The sequence below is a fragment of the Ascaphus truei genome, chromosome 2 (assembly GCF_040206685.1).
Source record: "Ascaphus truei isolate aAscTru1 chromosome 2, aAscTru1.hap1, whole genome shotgun sequence".
NCBI lineage: Eukaryota > Metazoa > Chordata > Amphibia > Anura > Ascaphidae > Ascaphus > Ascaphus truei.
This window is the reverse complement of record NC_134484.1, coordinates 373,156,991-373,180,334: the sequence shown is the minus strand read 5'-3', so window position 1 is coordinate 373,180,334 and position 23,344 is coordinate 373,156,991. Positions and strand designations below refer to the sequence as shown.

Sequence of the window (23,344 nt, the reverse complement as noted above, 5' to 3'; positions counted from 1 at the left end):
TAAAGACGCTACTTCCTCTTGCAGTACTTTTTTAGTGAAGATCTGTAGACCAAGTATGTAACGTATTGTGTATGCACAGCAGTACTATGTTCTTGATCGATGATAAAAGGAGTTATGCACATTTTGTACAACAAGTTCCGAAAGTAAATGCAATTTCAGTTTAGAGTTCATAGAAAATGATTGTTGCAAGTGATTTACACATTTCTGAGGAAGTACTTGTACTAGATAACCAAAAAGCTAAGAATAGTATCACCATGATCCGTCTAAACATTAACATCTGTCAATGACTTTGCAGTATATGGGCCTCATTCACCCATTTCTGCTAGCATTTTAGTGCACGTAGGAGGCAATCCATGCTGTGTCTTTGTTTTTTATGTTTTTTATTCAGGATTGAAGCAGGGGGTCTCTGGAGCTGAACCACATTCATTTCTGCTCTGGGGACCACTTGCTTTAGGAGATGCCTTCGTAGTGGGTTTCTTTAGCTACTCCACGATTCACATGGCTGATTTTCAATTCTCCTGCGCCCTGCGGGCAAATAGGAAGCAGTGATGTCATCCGGCGCGGCTTCCTATTGGCCCATGTTATGCGGGAGCTTTAAGCTGCAGAGAGATACCAGAACCCCCTTCGGAGGCAAGTATCTCTGGTAGAAGGGGGTCCCCAGAGCTGAAATTAATGGGGTTCTGCTGCTTCAATCCTTTAATAAAAAAAATGAAGAACAAAAACAGCTTGGATTGCTCTTTTAATGCAGATCATATCAAGTAGTGTCTAATGAAGTGCTACCATCTGGTTTTATTTTGTTCTCTCGCTGATTTTAATAAATTCTTTATTTTACAACACTAGCTTTCCAACATAGTTTGAGTTCACTTTTTTTTTTTTTTTTTTTAAATGGAGAAAGAAACTTATGAGCAGATTTGCATGTGTCAGACAGATATGCAAACCTTCCTTTGGGCATTCTCTTGGCATACATTGCAGCAAGGGATTCTGGGTAATGACATCGAATGAGCACGCTACTGTGTGTCACCCTTTGCTTGTCCATTTTGACATGGACCCCATATGAGTTTATGGCTCCTGTATTGCACAGCCTGGGTTAAAGAATTGCATAGCCTCTAAAACCTACTCTCAGGCAGCTGTTTCAACCTTTTGCGTCTCATTCATGAGCCATTTAAAAAAAAAAGTAATTGTAACTACACAAATGAGAAGAATGAAGATATGGAGTATCCTACTAGAAGTTATTTGCAAATGTTCTGTAATTGACCAGAAATGATCCGCTTGATTTTCAATAACCGTTGAATCCGCTTGTTGAAAAAGGAACTGAACACCTGTGTCGTACAGTAAGTGGGATGTTGAGGAGCAGAGCATTGCAAGTTGGTAACAAGGGACCCAAGTGGGAGGACTTGGAACGCCAGTGCTTAGCACTCCTTTGTCGTGCGTGTATCCTGGTGGTTATTGTTATGCCTCAGACAGAGCACACATTGTGTTTCTCGACAGGAAAAACAAAAGCCCAGATCTGACTCATTTGGAATCCTGTTTTTATTGAATGAAATTCAAAATGTGCTGTCTTATTTTTATTTATTGTTTATCATTGTTGCGCTAAGCCATTGCTTATTTTGTTCTGCCGTTGCCAGATAATACAGTAATCAAATAAATATGAACAATCAACATTTGTTCGATTTATGGTTATAAAGTTGTATTTAATTCTAATTTCTGTGTGATCATCACTTCAACCCCCCCCCAATTTTTCACATATGATTTGGCTGCCTTTACAGCTTGGGCAACGCTATAAATTGTTGGCTTACCTGACATGTTTGGTTTGGTCACAGCTAAACAGCGAGTGTGATGTATGTGCTGCGTTTGGCCTTTCTGTGCTTACTATTCCAGCAGGATAGGGACAGTGTGACGCAGCCTGGTTACCATAACAGCAGCTATTGCATGGGGAAGTGATATATGCATTGGTTGTCTTATTTCAGCAACTGTCACCTGAAATGATTGCATGTGTATGTATAACCACATAAAGCGGTACTACGAAGCTTCCTTACTGAACCTAACGTTAGTTGATCTCTTTAAGCTGTTTCTAGGCCTGCCGTGCATGTTAACACATAGCACAAGCCAGCCTTGCTGCAAAGGACTAATGATTTAGAGATTCTGACCTTCATTTAGTAATTGGTGTTGCGCTAAAAACATACTGCTGTGGGGGCTGATTCTCCTAATAAAGGCAAAATGTGTGTGTGCGCGCGCACACATGTACAGTAGGGCCCCGCTTTTCGCTCTCTGCTCATACTGTGTTCCCCAATGTATACCCATATTCATTAGGTTCAGCGCTTGTTCCGTTTTTCCGGAGATTTTTGGCATGACGCACTCAGCAAATGAGTATCCGGCGGTACCGAGAAGGGGGCCACCATGTCTGCGCATGCGCAGAACACAGGATTGCAAGTCTGCGCAGAAGCCCAAAGTCACCGGTTCCGCTTTTCGGTGATTTTCACTTTGCGGCGGCTCCAGGGAAGGAAACCTACTGTACGAGTGGAGCCTGCCTGTACAAGTCCTGGGCATCTATATTTTCTATCCTGGTGCCAGCATTGCTGACTGCTGACTGACCTGTCGCCTCCTCGAGCGTAAAGCATGTCTGGGAGTGCTGATGCTGGCCATAGCAGTGACTGACACTCAACTGAGGTGCAGTGCTCCGGGACCATGTCCCTTAATTTAACTTGTGGAAGGAAATGGGAGCGACAAGTGTGTTTGTGTGTGTCAGTTAATGTGTGAGTCACAGATACAGACAAACGCACTCTTCCTGGGAGGGGAGGAAGGGGAGTAGTGGGTGTGTTATATATGTATTTATTAGATTTGTTACTCTGCTACAGGCCTTAAATAAAGGCCCTCTGTGCAGTAGCCTCACTCTTTAAGGCCATTTTTTGCTTGACACCATTCATATGACTCCTGATGCCAGTTCATAGGCTAGACTACTACATATGCCGTTAAACTGATTACTTATTCTCTAGGCATGTTGCCATTTCATTCATGTCGGCTTCTCTTTATAGATATCTCTGTACTAGTGACTTTGCAACCAGGAATAGGTTGCCAGCATTCTTCTGACTTTCGTAGTATATCTAGAGCTGGAAAAGGACAATTGCCTGGCTAGGGATGTCCCTGCTGCATGACAGACCCTCAGGTCAGATTATCATGTGGCTCTGATCTGTCTAGTCTTCCCTTTCAGCCACTCCTTTCTCTGCTTCAGCGCTGAGGGTACTTGAGTCCTATTGGGAGAAAAGCGCTATATAAATAGTTATTATACGTTGCCTCACTACTAATTTAGCCAGGTCCCAGAAACAATCCTTCACCTGTTGTAACTTCTGTGTTTTTTGAATACTCTGCTCATTTATGCAAAATTTGACACCAGTTAGTTGTGTAACCTATGTATGTAACCTTTTTCCTTCTTCTTTAGTGTCATTTTTTTTCTAGATTGCTCTGAAGGGATGTGCTTTTGAGATTCTACAGCAAGTGTGCAATCTATATATAGTAAATATAATCAAAAACAAATAGTCGATACCGTTCTGTGGCTAACAAAATGCTTTTATTTGTGCGAGCTTTCGAGATACACTGATCTCTTCGGGCGATGTTACAATTGATTAAGCCAAAAAACTCTTAGAAACAAGGTAACTGGAATGTTACCTGTGGGTGAAGCCTACACCTCACCCCTGTGCAGTATGCAATTTATGACTTGGTGTTAAATGGTCCCCGAGTGCTTGTGATGTAAGGGAATGTAGTCCCTATTGGTATATAGGGATAGAATTACATTGTTTGTGTAAGAGACAGCTGTGTGTGCATACATATAGCGCAGTATTAATAGACATGGGCTTTAGCACTTAATGGAAGAGTTCTCTTTTGTCAGGGTAGTGGATCATGAAGCTGCGGTCTCGGTTTAGGCCACCACTAGGTGTGTATGTAACCGTCTCTCTTTCGGTGTTCTAAGTTTACCTTTGAGAATGGCCACTTTCAGATCGTTCATCTTATGGCCAGACTCTGAGAAACATATATACAGCAGGGCCTCGGGTATACGGCGGGTTCCGTTCCAGAGGCCCGCCGTATAGTGAAAATCGCCGGAGAGCGGATTCGGCGATTTTCAGTTCTGGGCATGCGCAAACCGTCATTTTTGCCGTTCTGCGCATATGCGACCTATGGTATGCGCGTGCAAACTGTGGTCTGCGCGCCGGGCGCGCCCGCCCGTTCGCATGCGCGTTTTAGGAACCAACATGGCGGCCCCCTTCTCGGTCACGCCATTTCAGCGGATCACCGAGAAGCGGGGCCCTGCTGTGTACACACACGCATGCATTCCCTTACATCACAAGCATTCTGGGATCATTTAACACCAAGTCATAAATCGCATACTGCATAGGGGGGTGGTGTAGGCTTCACCCACAGATTGCCTTGTTTCTAAGAGCGTTTTTTTTGGGGGGGGGGGGGGCTTAATCAATTGCATCATCACCCGAAGTAGAGATCAGTGTATCTCAAAAGCTCGCACAAATAAAAAGCATTTAGTTAGCCACAGAACAGTATCGACTATTTGTTTTTGATTATTAAGCCCAGCTAACACGGTACAGATACCTCTACTAGTAAATATAATATATAGTTAAACTTAAAGATTTACTGAGACTGCTAGAGAACAGTCACCAAATATTATGCGCTTTCTTCATTTTTAGTTTACCACTTAAGAAATAAGTGGCATAAACGTCATAATAACTTTTAGAAGTTCTGTTACACCAGATTCTATTTTCCAATCAGTGACTAGGCTTTGGTGTATTTCAGACTTTTTCAGTCTCATTTTGTAGTCGGGCGGAGTTGTTCTTTTTTTCGTAATATAAACTTTGTGAGCCTTTTTACTTTCACATGGATTTAATCTTTTTATAAAGGCTTTTTCCATTGCATTTCACGCTTTCTCTAAATTGGCATTTTATGCATTTTGAGAAGAGATGGGAAGAATTATAAGCTATACCTAGCACGGGAAAAAATATAAATGTATAAAGACTTCCATATGTACAGCTACTCATGTTCTGTTTGCTTTCTCTGTGGACATAATTTGTATGGCTCTGTAACCATTTTGGAACACACAAAAATGGGGGAGCACATAGTGAGGGTGAGGTAAGATTTTTTTTATTTTTTTTTTGGACCAGTGACCAACAGGGTGAGATCACTTTAAATGGTACATGGACTGGTGGATACGCTGATCTGGGAAATAGTATAATACTATATAAATAAATAAGTATATCACTTACACGGCCTTGTGTAAATGTTATTACATCAAGGTATCTTTACTCTCCGTCTTTTTCTTGTAGTATGGTTTTTCTTCTCCTGCTCTCCTTTTGTCGTCTCGTGCTTGAATGTTCTGAGATGTAACTCACCGCAAACTTAGCTTCTTCCTCCTAGAGGTCTCCCTCTCACAGAAAAGAAGTGATTAAATTTATTCAATAAATTTGCCAAAAAACAAAAGCAAAAAAGCTGAGAAGCATGTAGATGGTAAGAAATATATTGGATAATGGTATAGTGATAACCAATCACTCACACGGGCTAATGCGAGTGTTCTCACGTAACAGTATCTTGATTCCACTTCTTCCAAGTCCCTGGAGTTGAAATTTCAGAGAAGTGGAGTCAGGTGGTATTCAAACAATCATTCCAGATTCATTTGAATGTATTGAACCATGTATAGTCACCCAGAATAAGATGGGGGGGAGGGAAGGTATGGGAAAAGAAAGATATAAATTCAAATACTCACACGGGCCAGTGCGAGTACACACTGGTAAAGGTTGCTTTTAGTAGTTTGGTTCCTTTTTTTCCTTTAGAAGCTGGATGGATGTGATTCTTCCAAGTACAGTATCTAATAAACTGCAACAGTGAGGACTGTAGTTAGAGCAAAAGACTTTATTAAGAAATGAAATAAAAGGTATAAAAAGATATAAAAAGATAAACTAGTACTAAAACAAGGAAGCACTCAAAAAATGCATGGGAAAAACATAGGGAGTCGCTCAGTGGTAAGTGGTAGGTAATCTGTGTCTGCGTCCAGATTCAAAGCTACAACGTCACTTCCGACTCCTCCTATGGTGGCTGCAAGTGTCCAGAAAAGTGAGCTACGCGTTTCGCCCTATACAGGGCTTCCTCAGGCTCTTTGAAAAGGAGATGGGCTAGGAACTGGTAGCTTATATACAGTGGCCAGCCTATCCCTTTCTTACTGCAGTCAAATTGGCTTCACGTGTGCTTCTAAATTCGCCGACATCGTGTGTTGTGCGTGCATTCATTGGTGCGTTGCGCGCACATCCTCTCGTTCGTCGGCAGACTAAAACAGGAGTATAATTCCTTACTGCTGCTCAGGTGTATACTCCGCGCGCATCTGAGAGTAAGTCTTGCGCGATTTGGTGTGCATTAAATACCAGTTAATGGCAGAGAAAATTACAACAGCACAAGGCTGATATCTAAAATATGTGAATCTAAAGTAAAAGACGTGTCTAAAATTACATGGGATAGGGGAAGTAAAGTGAATTTAATGTGGACAATTCAACAAACTTTTATTAAACTATAGTGGAATTCTAATGAATTTGAATGGAATGAAAAACAAGTGATGAGCTAATCACATTTTGTGTGATTTGTCAAATGAATGTGAGTATATATGTGAATATGAATGTAAAAAAAGGTGAATACAAATATAAATGTAAATATAGGATGTAAGTGGTGTGCGTGTGAAAAAAGGATTTTCGTTTGAAAGTTTGTAAAAATAAAATTAAAAATGAAATAAAAATTAAAAGGTTAGGAATATGAAATCCTCATTAAAGTCCAAATGTCCAAATTAAATGAATAAAATATCCATGCACATAGAGTTGCTTTGGGGATCATATGCATCTGTTTCAAAAAGTCTTTGGTGAAATGAGGGAAAAATTAGTAAATGTAGTCAATGCATAATGATTCAATTTTATGTGCATTTTATGTGCATGATCACTCATGTCTTAAGCTCAAAGAGTGTTTTATGACACATGTCATATAAACATCTATAGTGTGTCTTGTATTATATTGCAAAATCCACATTAATAAAATGTGCGATTTACCACCAGATATGTCATGGTCTTATCCTAAACTAAAAAAACTCAACTGAAATAACACTTAACACTGAATGGACAGTGATAAACGTACTGGAATCTACATAAAGGCCCCCAGGTCTATGTCTATGTTAAGAGGTCAATGTCTTTAGTCTGTAGATCCAGCAAGTCTCACGTTGGCATAATTTTTCTGGCATAATTTTCGTAGCCTATCTCCACCTCTCCAATGATTATCGACCCTCTCAATACCTTTGTATATCAGGCCATCGGGATTGCCTCCATGAACTAGACTAAAATGCTTGGAGACACTGTGTGTCATTACTTGCTTTCGAATGTTGCCCATGTGTTCCAGCACGCGGACCCTCAATGGTCTTGAGGTACGGCCCACGTACTGGAGACCACATGGGCATGAAAGCAAGTATACAATATAATCAGTGCGGCAGTTCAGGTTTTATTTTAAATTTCTCTTGTGTAACGTTGGAGATGAATTCAGTTCTCTCACCCTTGGAGACCTGCTTACAGGCCTTACATCCAAAGCATCCAAAGAAGCCTATCGGAGGTGGAAGCCAACTCTGAGTTCTCACCTCTTCTTTTTTTAAACACACTAGGGGCCTGTTTAAATTTTATGCAGGGAGCTTTTCTAAAGATCACCTTAGGAACAGGGGGGACATGGTCCTTCATAACTGGATCTGTCTGTACAACATGCCAGTGTCGCTTTATAATTTCCTGAACCTTCCTTGCATCTGTACTATATGTAGTGATGAAAGGTGTTTTGAAATCTGTGTTATTGTTTTTCTGTCCTTGTTTAAGCAGATTGCTGCGTGAAATTAAATTGTTTTTTTTCTACTGCAGACTCGATAAGTTCTGGCTTGTATCTCCTCTCTAGAAATTTCCCTTGTAATATATTAACCTGATCTTGGAATATGTTTTCTTCCGTGCAATTCCTTTTGATTCTTCGGAATTGGCGGTACGGTATATTGCTAAGCCATTTAGGATGGTGACAGCTGGTGGTAAGTAAAAAAATTATTTGCGTCACAGAGGGGGCGAGAGAGAGTGGGGGCGAGAGACGGGGTTGATGGGGTGGGGCAGTTGGGGGGGGGGGGGGGGTGTGACAGGAGTACTTCTGGTGTCCTGCACACACACACACACAGTCTCTCTCTCTCTCTCTCTCTCTCTCTCTCTCTCTCTCTCTCTCTTTCTCTCTCTCTCTCTCATACACACACTGTCTCTCTCTCTCTCTCTCTCTCTCTCTCTCTCTCATACACACACACTGTCTCTCTCTCTCTCTCTCTCTCTCTCTCTCTCATACACACATACTGTCTCTCTCTCTCTCTCTCATACACACACACTCTCACGGGGGGAGGGGGAGAAGGCCACGACCGAGCGCTACCACCTCCTGCCCCACGGGCAGACATGGGGACTGGGGGGGGGGGGGAAGGCGGGGGAAGGGGGGAACACCCCACTACAGGCAGGAAAGGAAGAGGATGCGCATGCGTGGCCTTGAGGGGAAAAAATCTTTGCAGCCCGCCAAGTCCTGTCAGCCAATCAGGCTGCTGGATTTTGAGGAGAAAAAAGTAATTTTTTTTCAGCGCGAGCACCGCGTTCGCTGCTTGGGCGGCCATGAGGAGGTCGCCACGGGGTCAAATGCTGTCGCCCATGGCCTGTGGGCGACTGGGTGTGTGTGTGTGTGTGTGTGTGTGTGTGTGTGTGTGTGTGTGTGTGTGTGTGTGTGTGTGTGTGTGTGTGTGTGTGTGTGTGTGTGTGTGTGTGTGTGTGTGTGTGTGTGTGTGTGTATTTTACAGAAAAAACACAAGAAGTCTCAAAAATGAGCAGTCAAAAAATCCCCCCCAAAAATGATACTTTAATGTCCTCAAATGTAACAAACTAAAACATGATTAAAACACAAAACAGAACCCTGAAATAGACAAAGTGACTACATATACCATTAGGCCAATACAAAAAGTCTAAACCTATACACAGATATCAGGCTAATGCAAGAAGAGTGTAAGGTGAGATCCCAGGGAAACTAGTTCCCTGGATCAGCAAGACCGGCCAGTCGCAAAATGTACCAAAAAGACCTAAGGGACACACTAATGAATATACTGATGTCATACACATGTAAACCACACACACTGCAAGATGGAAACCGTTAATGTGAAGCTAACCCACCGTAGTGGGAAGTGTGCAGAAATCTAGGAAAACTGTGTAGAGATGGATAAATTCGTATGAAAAAATAACACAAAAAAAAAAGAAAAAATATTTTCTAATTGTCAAAAAAGAAAATCCTCACATAAAAATTAACAAATGTCCAGTTGTATCCAGGATGGTATGAAATCTTAAACGAATAGCATATAAAGTCCTTCAATTGTAGCATAGGGAATAAAGAAAAAATATACTCATCCCCCCTTGAGTTACAGAGTGCGGTAGTATAACTCAAAGATGCCAGGCAGAAGTTTCCACCACATATCAGAATCCATATTATTGTGAGTCCCAGAGTCAGCAAGGAAATATGTATCGCAGATTAGAGTCTCATGGTCACTGCAGCAACTCCCACTCTACACGTGTTTCACCTTGCTGCATCTATGCTGCCAATCGATTGGTTCTCCCGTGATCTATCAGCAAAATCCTGTTTCCTAGCGTTCACTAAATCGTTGACTTTCAGTGTCAAATAATCAAATCAATCCTTCAGTCAGTGGATGTCAGCAGCTACAATGTATTCTTATATTACTAGGGTAACATTATCTATTGTTCGTTTACAGCTCAGGCTGCTGGGAATATTGACAACAAATGATCACGAACAGGAAAGGTTACAAAGATCTTGCATTGCTTGGAAGGTGGCTTAACATGTTATAGAAATCAAAAGATGCTCAGTATATAAAAACTCATTAGAAAGGACATTAAGAGTTGAATTTAAAAAAGATAACTAATACAACAGAACTGATTTTATTTAAAAAAAAAAAAAAAAAAAAAAACCCACATTTAGGATATTACTACATTGCTCCTTAAAGAATTAATTTTGTTCAAAAATGTTGCCTTTGTCTGACGTTGCTGAAATCAGTCAAATGGAAAACGTGTCACTAATTGGTTGTATATTTTGATTTTCTGCAATATGTTGTCCTTCAATAGCCATTTGTCTTAGACCTGGATAGTAGGGAATCAAGTTGTCGTACTAAAGCCTGAGATTTTGGAATTTGAACTGCTCTTCTCTATCTGCTCAGAAATACAGCTTCCATTTCAGATTTTGCTTCTAAAGGACAGTTTAAATGACCCATCTTCTTCTTTATATCCCTGCGATGGACTGTCACGTATGGCACAGCTGTGAGCAAGTGACCTGCACATGGGACAAGGGTTAATACACAGCTACCTAGCTCACCCACTTTTCACCTTCCGCAAAGTTCCCTGAAATGAACAATATCTCCCCTCAATCCGTCACGGCCAGCACACGTGTGAGCACGTGACTTTTATATATGCAACCAGAGTTAATACACACGGCTAAACTAACCGGCTCACCTTTTGTCTCCACAAGGTACTTCAAATGAGTTCATATTTACCACTTACGCGGTTTGTAATCATATCTATCCACTGCCACCACCACCAAATGTAAAATATATTACAAGAATATACAGAGCCTCTGTTAATTAAAGAAAAAAATATGCACTTAAATCTGTTGTGGCAAAATACATCTGAAAATGTACTTTACTCCATATAAAGCGTGCAAATAGTTCATTCAGAGCCCAAAGCATTCCTTATTAAAGTTTTGTTTTAATATATATAAAAATACAATGCTTATATTACAGAAAAGATTATTACAAGAACATACAGTTACAATAAATGCTGAACCGTTTCTTAAAATAAATGTATAAATGGGTAGAAATGCCTATACTTTACCACGTGTCATAAGTTTTTCCCAGAGAGGTCCCTGGCATTGGAAATATGAGAATTCACTTATCTGATCCCAAAACACACTCCTATGTTGAATTGTGATGTTTTTCATACTGCATTGGGAAGACTTTTATGTACTATCTTTTCCCCATTGAAACAACATAAGCCCACCCCTGTCATAAATCAGCTCTGGCTCAGTTTTATGACTTAAGAAACAAATCTCCCCTCCTTGTATTTTAAAAGTCTCACTCAATATATACAGACGAGCCAACGAGTATTCTAAAACTTGCCTTAAACTAGCCAGGTACATGCTAGGTACATTTCAGTGGCATTTCTGCAGAGGCTAATGGCCCATAGGATTAACACAGCAGGGGCTCCTGGCAGTCCCATTCAGTTTGAATGGGACTGCCAGGGACCCCCGGTGTTAATCCGATGGGCCATTAGTCTGTCTGCAGAAATGTGTGAAATGTTGCAGCATGTACCCAGCATGTACCCAGCATGTACCTGGGTCTTTTTGGAGATTGCTCCAGGTTTGTTTTAGAATAATCGTCGGCACTACAGTATAAAAGACATCATATCTTCATTTCTTGAATACTTAGACTCCATCTTCACTGTTGCATCTATATTCTTAACATACACACCTGTATCTTAAATGTTACAGCATAACGTCTATCCTCGAAGGAGAAAAAGCTAACTGTCTTTTGCACTTCTTAATCATGAAATGTTTGACATTTGATTTGTCACATTGCTATGGTTTACGAATGTCTTTGTTATTCTTCAGAATAGTGGTCATCCCATGATATCTTCCTTTTTAATAAGGCCATCTAACTAAGTGATGACCGGGTTTGTCACCTCTCTTTGTGATGCACAAAGGATATTTCACGAATGTTAAGGATTTCTTTGAGGCTGAGGCTGGCGATCGTCCACAGCCTTAAACTATACATATTTCACTTTCACTTTTAGTAGGCAATCGGTGATGGCCCCCAGGCTAAGCCCCCTTTCTAGATCGACACAGGAAGGGTCATGACCTGCCATAAAAAAACAGTTCTTGTATTTTTAACACCATTTGTAACCAATGTTAACTCCTGAAGCACCAGATTGATTAAAATACTTAATATCGCATGATCTCACATGGACCTTCAACTAATCTTGAGCTGTATTACATCTACAGGGATAGACCAGGCCAAAGCTTTGCTGACTATGAAAACCCTCGCCATTTTTTTTCTAACTTAAGGTCTTGGGTTTACTTTTCTAGTACTGCTTCAGTGGGGCTAGAAGAAAAACTTTACTAGAAATTCAGAAAATAATGTGCTCATTTTTTTCAGGAGCACTTTCCTGCAGTGTATGTAAATAACACAATGGCAAGAAAAATATTTGTGTTTAAAAGAATTATATAATTAACCTTAAAATTGGTGTGCCATCCATCAACTATCTTTATTTTTCATTTGGGAAGGTACAGTTGTATTTTTCAGTTCACCTGCTTTCGAGGTTGGCCTGCTTCGTTAAAATATTTGTCTAGTACTGTCTAGCAGGCTTTCTTTACATGCCTTCTATGAAAATGGCTGTTCTCTTTTAAGGTGTGGAAATATTTTAAGTGTTGGTGAGTCATCCAAGCAATCTTGATTGCACGGATACAATAAAGCCGTGGGTTTTTAACTTCTGCTTCTGGAATCCACTTGTGCTGCTGGCAGAGAATTGCTGTCAAGTATTCTCATTCTTGACCTATGCTAGATGACTTTTCTCCTTGCGATAGTTGATCCCTAGAGTTTTGTTACAATTGAAAAATGTTGCTCCATTCAGAAAAGCCATGAACTGCTTCCATTTTCCATGAAAATACCACACAGTTAAGAGTACAAATCTGATTTTCATTGCTCTCCTATTAGTGTAATTGAGCAATTGAACTTTTAGTTTAGTTTCTTGTTTCATGCAACGGTTCCTGTTCAGGGAGGACATTCCTATGTATTACTAAACATGATCATGCTTCACTCTGCCCAATTAAGTTTGAGCTTTTTTTTTTTGTTTTCAAATTCCCAGGAATGGATCAGTTTTTGGAAGGACCTTTTCACCACAAAGTTCACTAACCAAACCAAATATTCATTAGTCTGCTCATCCTGAATGATAGATTTTTTTTTTATTTATTTATTGTTTCTAGCAAATATTTACAGAGGTAATCCAAGTGACATTGAAATCCTTCTTTTTTTTTTTTTTTTTTTTTTAATATATATATATATATATATATATATATATATATATATATATATACAATTTTAATATACTGTAGGCAGCCTTTGAAAACTAACTTCCTAAGCTGCTTATCGGTTAGTTCTCCCATAATTGATCAGCAAAGATCCTGCTTCCCAGGGCTCACTAAATGGCTGCTTTTCAGTTTCAATCAATCCTTTGGTCAGTGTAACCTCAGGAGCTACAATGTATTCTTATATTACTATGGTAACATTATCTATTTTTTGCAGCTCAAACTGCTGCAAATATTGGCAACAAATTATCATAAACCCGGAAAGTGTTGCAAAGATCTTGCATTGCTGGGGAAGTGTTAAAACCTGCTATAGAAATCAAAGGATGCTCATCATATTAAAACTCATTAAAAATGACATTGAGCTGAATAAAAATCTAATACTACTGAACTGATTTAGTTTAAAAAAAAAAAAAAAAAAAATAACATGTAGGATATTGCCTGGATTACTCCTTTTAATATGCCACCCAAGCTTTATAATTGAAGTAATAGCAGCTACTGTAATTATCTGCTTTAGTTGACAAAATGTTAATCTTCTGTTGGTTTGAGTGGAACAAGAGAACACTCATAACAATATCTAGATCTCAGATCAGAATTATGATAGACGTGATTTGTTTTACTTGTCCTGTAACTGTCAGAAGCGACCGCTGCATCATTTCAGAATTATAAGGAATGTAACAAAAGTTGCAACAGGACAGTCAGATTAGCAAAAAATGGAAATGAAAAAGGATTTAAGTAAACAAAAAAAAAAAAAAAAGATCAATCCTAAAAAGTTTAAGTACATTAACAGCAATAAGATTGGAAATAAAATATCCTTTCAGTGTGAGGTGGGAAGAAAATATTCAGTAATACATTTTGAATAACATTATTGGTAATAACCAGCATAGATTTATGAGGGATGTGGTCATGCCATTCTAACCTTGTTTAGTTTATTTGGGGGTGGAAGGTAAGTAGGAGAGGCAGTGCATTTTTAGATTTTAGATTTTGCAAAAAATAAATAAAAATCATATGGTACCTGACAAAATAAGATATTGGTTAAGATTTGGATTACTGTTGTATGTGGAATAAATACATCAAGGATCGGTACTGGGGCAGCTGCTTTTTAACCAGTTTATTAGCAATCTTAAAGTAGGCATAGAGAGCAAAGTCCTTCTTTGCTGATTAGCACTGACTTATGTAAGGTAGTTCAATTACAGCAGAATGCAATTTGTCTATAGCAGGGCTTGGAAAAACTAGAAGCTTGGGCAGGAAAATGGCAGAGGAGATTTAATAAAGCTAATTGTAAGGTTATGAATTTGGGAAGCAACCTTAAGCATGCTCCCTTCAAATTAAGTGGCACCAGGATTAAGGGAGTGCTTGTAGACAGGCTTAAAAGGAAATATCATAGAAAGGCTAACAGGAAATGACCATGCATGAAATGGAGTATAGATGGGAAGACGGCAGAAGTTTGCAACTGTATAAATCCTTAGTAGGATCACAACTTCAATATGGAGTAAGGTTTTGCGCACCTCTGTCACATATGCCACACGTGTGAGCATGTGACTTGTGTATGTGAAAGGGGTTAATAATTATAGCTATCCTACTGACTCATTTACCTCTTCGCGGGCCCTCAAAATGAGTAATATTTCCCCAAAAGCCTTCACACTGCACGTTGATTACGCTTTCACCACCATGAATCATTTCTGGTCTTGCCGCCGGGATTCTTGGTCCCCTGTTTTACAGGAAAAATATGTAACACAAAAACCCAACGTAGCAAAATGTCAAATGCTTTTAACCTTTTGTTATAGTTACTAGGTTCAAATTAGTCGAATTACAATACTTCTTAAATACAACAAGCAACAGAAGCCCAATGCTACATCCAATATGACATAAATACACAGTAAAATACTTTATATTCTCTTGAAAAAGGGTCATTTAGTTTAACCCTTTGGTAGGGTATATTAGTATTTTATCTGATAGTGTTAGGACCTGTGAACTGGGTCTGCCTTGTCGTGGCTCACAGGTTTACAATGCTTTGGCCAAAGGGTTAAACTAAATTACCCCTTTTTAAGGGAATATATAAGTATTTTACTGTTTTTTTGTCATATTGGATGTAGCATTGGGCTTCTGTTGCTTGTTATATACATTTGCCACGCTCAATAGCACTCCTTTTTGACACTTGTATACATATATATTTTGTGGGGGCACAGAGGTTCCCAAAAAGAGTGTGGTGGGGTTCTGTGTGTTTAATACTTGTTAGATTTAATATACGAAAAGTGGTACAGTGCTTGTTTACAGAAAATAAAGTTATAAAAGACTTACAATAAAAGAAATGCAGCCAGTTTCCCAAAAAAAAAAAACGATATAAAAAAAATCTAATTATCACACAACACATTGATCCTTCAAAGAGGGCCTGAAATAAGAAAATTCACATGTTTATTGGCATAAAACACCCTTCTCTAGGGAATTCTAATTTGATATCCCAAATGCATGGTTTTTATCCTCGGACCAGAATAAGCTAAGCCTCCTGTGCGTGTCCTATTTTCCCACTAATCCGTCTGCTGTGACATTTATAGCTTGGGAGAGAAAATAAATCTGAAAGTATGAAACACCCTATAACTTATTCCCGTAACCGCTCAGAATAATGCTACCTGCATCAAGGTGTTCGCATGATTCTCCTGAAAGTATAGATACCACTTTTGCCCATGTAAGTTCTAATTTTGTAGGAGTAAACCAGTATCTGAGGTATGCACATAGATATCCTTGGCGTGTTGAATATAAATATTTCATATCATTGATGGACATAATTCCCCAAATACCTTTATTTGGTAAATCTGAATGGCTATAACTGGTGTCACTGCTTTCATCTGTGGCTTCTGGTGAAAGATCTTACGTCTGCTTTTGAGGTTTTGCCTGGCTGACCAATAGAATCTGTATCCGAGTGTCCACTCACTAAACAGGGTTATTTTATGGCTTGTATTAACGAGAAGAAGACAGCGCGGCTCCCATAGCATAATATTGTAATTTAATGGTTAAAATAAACATGCAAGTGAATCAAGGACACTTACAATGTGCACTAAAATATAAAGCATTAAATAAAGTCTTGTCAGTCACCGGTCGAGCCTCCGTGAATCTCTGTTGTATGGGGAGTCCAACACGCTCTCCTCGTGGATGCCTGAAGGATGCGCGCGCACCCGTTCTCCCCCTGAATGGGAGTCCCGCGAGAGTATGTATCCTCCAACGTGACAAGGTATGGACACAGCAGTCAGACTGTTGGTATAGCTTTATCCCCTGAGGAAGTTGCTTTATACGACAAAACGTGTAGGGAAACAGCTGGCACTGTCCTTTATTCATCTTCATTTGTGCAATTGTGAGGAGCCCTGTTGCCGATCCGTTTTTGTGTCTCTATTATTGTGGACTGCACGAAGGGAGTCTGACTGCTGTGTCCATACCTTCTCACGTTGGAGGATACATACTCTCGCTGGACTCCCATTCAGGGGGAGAACGGGTGCGCGCGCATCCTTCAGGCATCCACGAGGAGAGCGTGTTGGACTCCCCATACAACAGAGATTCACGGAGGCTCGACCGGGTGACTGACAAGACTTTATTTAATGCTTTATATTTTAGTGCACATTGTAAGTGTCCTTGATTCACTTGCATGTTTATTTTAACCATTAAATTACAATATTATGCTATGGGAGCCGCGCTGTCTTCTTTTCGTTAATACAGGTCAAGAGGAAGGTGGTTTTTTTCCTGGAGACTGGCAGCGACGCCCAGTAGCAGTTAAAGGACATTTTTTCATTTACATTGACTTATTCACCGAACTCTAGAGGCCCTCTTTTTCCCATTGCACCCCCCATTCTTCCCCTTTTTCCCCTCCCCCCCTCCCTTCTTGTCTCCCCAGTTGCGTTTGTTGTATGTTTATGCATGTTATGTTTTATATATATATTTTATAGCAGCTATTTATATATACAACTCTTCGTGTCGCTTGGGAGTAATTGTGTGGTCACTCACTGTTTTGTGCACTCACCCTCTGTGCAGTGTATCATTCCGGTTAGCGCAGCAGTGTATATCCCTCTTTTTTTCTTATTTTATGGCTTAATTACCCCCCCAATAAACCAAAACTAGGCCATTCTTAGATACTTTTACAAATAACACATACAAAGATACACACTTGCGGTATTTTTAGAACTGCACAAAAAAACAAAACAAAAAAAGCATTATTTTCTCTCACGCCATAAAAGTACAGAGAAGAGCCATTAGATTAATAACGGGTTATAAGGTCTGATTTATGAGCAAAGGCAACTTCAAAGCAGGATACTGGAGAAAAGACTGGTGCACATTTGATTTAACCAGGTGAAAAAAAGGCTTTTCTTGGTTGATCTACAGGCTTGCAGGACAAAACGAAATAAATAAATGAATTGGTGTAAATGGAGGACATCACTTAGATAGGAGACTTGTAATATGCCAGATGTGGACCGGCGTGCAGTTTGCAACTTCAAACAGAAACCAGGTTTTCCTGGATTTCTTGTAGTGGGCATCTTGCAAGTTATTAGTAAGGAAGCTCACTTTCAAGGAAGCAATACTAGACTTACTCTACAATTATTGTGCCTGGTATGTTTGAATGGAGGAATGGAGTTTGAATGTTGCTGGATCCTGCATTAAAGTGTGCAATAATGGCTTCTACATCTGTAGGTTGGCATGTACTGTAGCTTAGCTAGATTTGTAGTCCGGTTTTTGACACTGTCCCACATAGGCTGATAAACAAGTTGTCAGGCTTGGGATTGGATTTGAAGGTGGTTGAGTGGGTAAGTCATTGGTTAAAGGAAAAACAACAAAGAGATTTGATCAATTGATTGCATTTAGAGGAGGGGAAGGTGACTATACTTGGACCAGTGCTTGTGATATTGTTGTCTGCAGGGGCAGGCATGGTTTTGTTTGTTTTTTCTAGCAGACATATACAAAAGGGTTGACGCTCGGGTTGGGTAAATTAATCGATTTATGTACATTAGACTCTGTTTTAGAGGAATGAGCCAGTGTGTGGGGCAACTACACTTGAATGACAAAGTGCAAAAGCATGCACATGGATCACAAAAATTCTAAGGCAGAATACAACATTATTGTTGTGGAGGAAAGGGACCTGTGAGCCATTATTTCAGAAGACTTAACCCTTTGGTTGCATATAGAAGTAACTACCAAGTCATTAGATCTGGCACTCCAGGGACCCTGTGACGTAGTAGCTACGTCCATTATCGTACAGCTTGTTTTTGTAGGGAAGATTGCGTTCTGCGACCCTGTGGAGCACAGAACACAGTTTATGAGGCAGTGGAACGGGAGAGTACTCCCATTGCGCCATCAGTGACTGAGCGATCACATCATTGTTTTCGAGAAGCGGGCGTGGGTGCTTGAGGGGTTGTGGCACTCTGGTGCTGTGTGCAATCCTGCAATCAAAGCGTTAAAAATAGGCAAGCACTGTAACAAAGCCAGTGGGACGAAAACAGGGTGCTGGGTTGTTTAGGGAGAAGTATTGGCAGAAAGAGTATTGTAATCCATATTTCCAGAAGGACATACTTAGGTTATAGCTTGTACAAAGAAGGGCTACTAAAATGGTGCATGGTCTACATCATAAACTGTATCAGGAAAGAATAAAGGATCTCACCATGTAAAGATTAGAGGTGAGAAGGGTGAGTGTATATGACTGCAACTTAAAAAAAATATAGATGTATATTGGGGGAGGGAGGGGTGGGCGGGATGAAGTAGTGCTAGAACAATAGGTCATGCTCTGAAGCTGCAGGGTGTGACCTGCTCAGGGAAAGGGTGGTGGACAATCCTTGAGATAGACACCTGGCTATCCTAAATCTAAAAGAATGTGAAGGATCCAAAAGGGTCTGAGGTTTGGTAACAGATTGTAAAATGGGCATATTAGGTGGGCCAAGTTGTTCTGGTATGCTGTCAAATTGCATGTTTCCTTACCACGATTTACAAATCTATTCAAGGTCAATACAAATAACTTTTTTAAGGAACTTTTCATCCCAACCATGCAAACTACAAGGGCTCATCCCTTCAGGTTGCTGCTGGTGAAATCTAATTTTCTCCAAATAAAGGTGTTTACAATAAGGATAGCTAACGTGGACTTTATTACACAGACAGTCCTTAGTTATCCAACGGAATCCGTTCTGGAAGTAGCGTTGGATAGTGAAAACGTTGTAAAGTGGGTCCCATGTTAATCAGTGGCGGTGAGCGTTGGATAACGCATTCAGGCGTTGGATAGCGCATTCTGGCGTCGAAAAACGGCCCTTAGGGTTGCATTGTAAAGCGTTGGAGATGCCATTCGTTGTAAAGTGAAACATTGGATAATGAGGACTACCTGTACATGGGAGACTCTCGTGGCAGATCTATTTTTTATAAAGGAAAGCTACAGTATACTGGTATATGCTAAAAATTGTATGGATGTTGATCCAGGGGGGAAATCTGATTGCCATTACTGGAGTCGAAAAGGAATTTATTTCCCCCCCTTTTTTGAGACATAATTGGCAAATGTTTCTGTGCATCTGTGAGGGGGGGGAGGGGGGAAATGTATTATGTTTTCTAAGTCACTAAGTCAAGCAAAGCTCATATATTGGTAATCCAAAAAGATGCTACGAGATGTGATAGTTATTGACCAATATCCCTCTTAAACTGAGATTGTAAGATGCACAATAAAATATTGGCAAACGCTGAAGCTGATTCTTTCAAAATCGATCGATTTGAGCATTGATACATTTATTAATGAGAAACAGGCCTCGGATAACAAGGAAAATGCTCAATATAATGACTTATGCTAACCCAATAGGTACCAAGATGCTCCTGTTGAATCTTGCGCCGGATTATTTTATGTGGGGTGGGTGTTGGATAAATTTGACATTTAGGTCTCGAACCTTGAGGCATTTGGGCCTGTTTTTGCTGGTATTGAAGCCCTATATAGAAATGCTTGATGGGACAATGGTGAATTAAAAAATATTTTTTTTCTTACCATTGAGCAACTGTCCTGTAAAATCACAGAGTGCCCACAAATATTAAGAAGAAAATGGTTACTGGTGTATGTTAGATTAGCCCCTCTAGCGATGCGTTGCTGAACAATGCGTTGCTGGCCCCTTTGTCAACGAAAGGGTTACGTTCAAATGTGCGTATTTGGGGGGGATAAACGGAAAGCAATTATAAAAGAATAAAGCCCAAAAGTTATTTTGCTTTCCATGTCCTTGGCACTCCTGGTTTGAAGAAATACTTGACCATTGTGAAATAGGCACTGAATGGACAGATGGGGCTTTTGTAATAGGCCACGGTCCGTATGTGCTGCCAAATACTATTTCACTACCAATAGGAAAAGTGTGAGAATCCTCCCGGCGAAAATGAGAGGCGTGACAGTTATTCGTGGAAATTCTGGGATTATTTCTCAGTGTGAAAGTAAAGCCTAGATCTGGGTTGTTTTTAATGCTTCTACAATAAACAAGGGGAATGGGGAGAAGGGAATGAGAGCTCTAGCATCTTGTTTTTAATGCATCATGGATATTTTATGTCCGCTCTTAAGTAGGGTTGCAGAGCCACTGTAAATCGGCGGGGTGGGGGGGAGGGGAGATTAAAAAATAAAATAAAAAAAACTTCATGAACAGTTTCCTTTGTTCAATGGAAAGGTCGACCTGTTTTTCCTGATAAACATGACTTGGTGTTTTATAAAATCACAATAGTTTAACTTCTGCTTAAAATTGGTGCCAGATTAGACCATTCTTTTTAAACACTTCTTAAATGTGAAATGGGGCTTTGGTTATTATTCGTGGAGCCTTACAGAAGCATTATCGTTGTATATTACAGCGCTTCAGGATCTTTTGAAGATACCCTCATACAGAAGAAGCTATTTATTAGTATAATAGACAATAGGATTAAAGACACTGATGTTAAGACGGTCATTCTCTTCTCTCTTTTATAGATATTTGGAGCCTTGGTGTTATTCTCTTTATGTTGGTGTGTGGAACTCCTCCATTCCAGGAAGCAAATGATAGTGAAACCCTAACTATGATTATGGATTGCAAATACACTGTGCCAATACATGTATCCAAAGAGTGCAAAGAGTAAGTACTACACAAGGGAAAATCACTAGCTTGCAACGGTCAGGTGAATGTAAGGTATTGCATGTCGGTCACAAATTACCTAGTCACATTTGAATAGGTTTGTCTGGAAGATTGAAACGAGGCGGTGTAAGGTTCTTGCAAACAAATTACATCATTACAACAATAGTGAAGATGAACAATGTTTATTTGAATAATCTGGTTACATTTGCTGTCGGTACCGCCCAAATTAAACAAGGCCAGTGTCTTGTAACTATTTATGCTAATTTTCCTGTGCATCTTAAATGCTTTCCTCATTACTGGAGGAGTCCTATGTGGCTTCTAGGTTTGTTTATATGAAAAAATACAGATGGTTTTGTATTACACAATAGAATTTTTATTCAATTGAGAGTGTGTCTGTTTTTCTGTGAAGTTATGTTCCTGTCGGTATCGAGAGGTTTTGGAGGTCAGATGTATTAGACTTTAGTTGTATTTTGATAAATGTGAAAATGTACCAATTTTTTTTTTTTTTGCACTTAAATTGATATTTGTTAAAGCGGTATATCTATTTTTTTTAACGGAGCAACTGGGAAAACCTGTGATAGCGACAGTGTCGTATCTATGTATGGTGTTCGTATACTTTAGCACAGTGATTCCTGAAGGAATTATGTTTACATTAGACTGGCATCAAAAGGATATTAAATCACAGATCCCTCGCATCTTTACTTGTGGTAATATACTGTAAAATATTGTTCTTAACTTTCTGCTTCAGTCTTTGCTGAGCTTCCTGTTATTTAGACCAGACAAGACTTCAGGGGATGCCAACATCTGATATTGACTCATGGAAAGGCATTACTCGGACAGTCCAGTCTCTGCATGAATGTTGCATTGTTTTCAGGAGGTTGACAAACTTTTATATACTGGTTTTTTTTCTTTCTTCCCCCCCAGTCTCATCACTCGCATGTTGCAGAGAGACCCTAAACGTAGAGCATCTTTGGAGGAAATTGAAAACCATCCATGGCTTCAAGGAGTAGACCCATCTCCTGCAACAAAATACAACATCCCTCTTGTGTCCTACAAAAACCTCTCTGACGAGGAACACAACAGCATAATACAACGCATGGTCTTGGGTGACATTGCAGACAGAGATGCCATCGTAGAGTACGTCTTCTGCTCTTTGACACTTTTTGGTTTATTTGACAAACTAGCAGAAAAATTGTAAAAAAAAATTAGACTATTGTAGTACAATGTAATATATATATAAAAAAAGTAACGGTACAGACAGAACATCATTGCCTGCATTTCTGTGTGTATGTTCTCCTAACCTTCTTTGCACTATTGCCCATATTTTCTCCCTTTCTTTTTTTTTTGCTGTTGTAATGATTAAGCATTGTATTTCCTGTTATTCTCAGTGCCTTGGAAACCAACAAATACAACCACATTACCGCTACTTACTTCCTACTGGCAGAGAGGATACTGCGAGAAAAGCAGGAGAAAGAGATACAAACTAGATCTGCCAGTCCCAGCAATATCAAGGCTCAGTTCAGGTACAAACAATAAAAAATAAATAAAGTCTTCATGGAATATACAGATATGCAAAGAAAAAAGGTTGTTGCCGGAGTACTCAATAGATATCATAGTCAAAATGTCAAACGGTGTACTGCTCTTGCAAGGGTGCACGATGGATGGTCTAAGACAGGGACGGGCAACTCCGGTCCTCAAGGACCACCAACAGGTCATGTTTTCAAGGATATCCAAGCTTCAGCACAAGTGGCTCAATCTTCGACTGTACTGAAGCAGGGATATCCTGAAAACCTGGCATTTTGGTGGCCCTTGAGGACTTGAGTTGTCCACCCTTGGTCTAGGATCACCTCATGGGCAACGTATCAGGCCAGCCTGGAGCTTGACAAAGGGCTAGGTTGGCCTGAAAATTCACTGTTTTGTTGATTTGATGGATTAAATAAACCGATTATAACGCCATGCCCGGGGGGGGGCGCGTTATAACCGGGATCGCGTTAACAACAAACAAAATGCCTGCCGCAATCAGTAAAATTATCAGACTCTACACGCTGGAGAGC

General features: G+C 39.9%; 1 protein-coding gene across 1 annotated transcript in view; it reads left to right on the top strand.

Moving 5' to 3' along the window:
- Positions 1 to 23,344, top strand: part of SNRK (SNF related kinase) — a 67,988-nt gene that overhangs the window by 36,771 nt on the left and 7,873 nt on the right. The window contains exons 3-5 of the mRNA XM_075587057.1: positions 21,149 to 21,290; positions 22,215 to 22,427; positions 22,679 to 22,813. Of these exons, the coding sequence (XP_075443172.1) occupies positions 21,149 to 21,290; positions 22,215 to 22,427; positions 22,679 to 22,813 (490 nt within the window). The remainder of the gene's footprint in view (positions 1 to 21,148; positions 21,291 to 22,214; positions 22,428 to 22,678; positions 22,814 to 23,344) is intronic.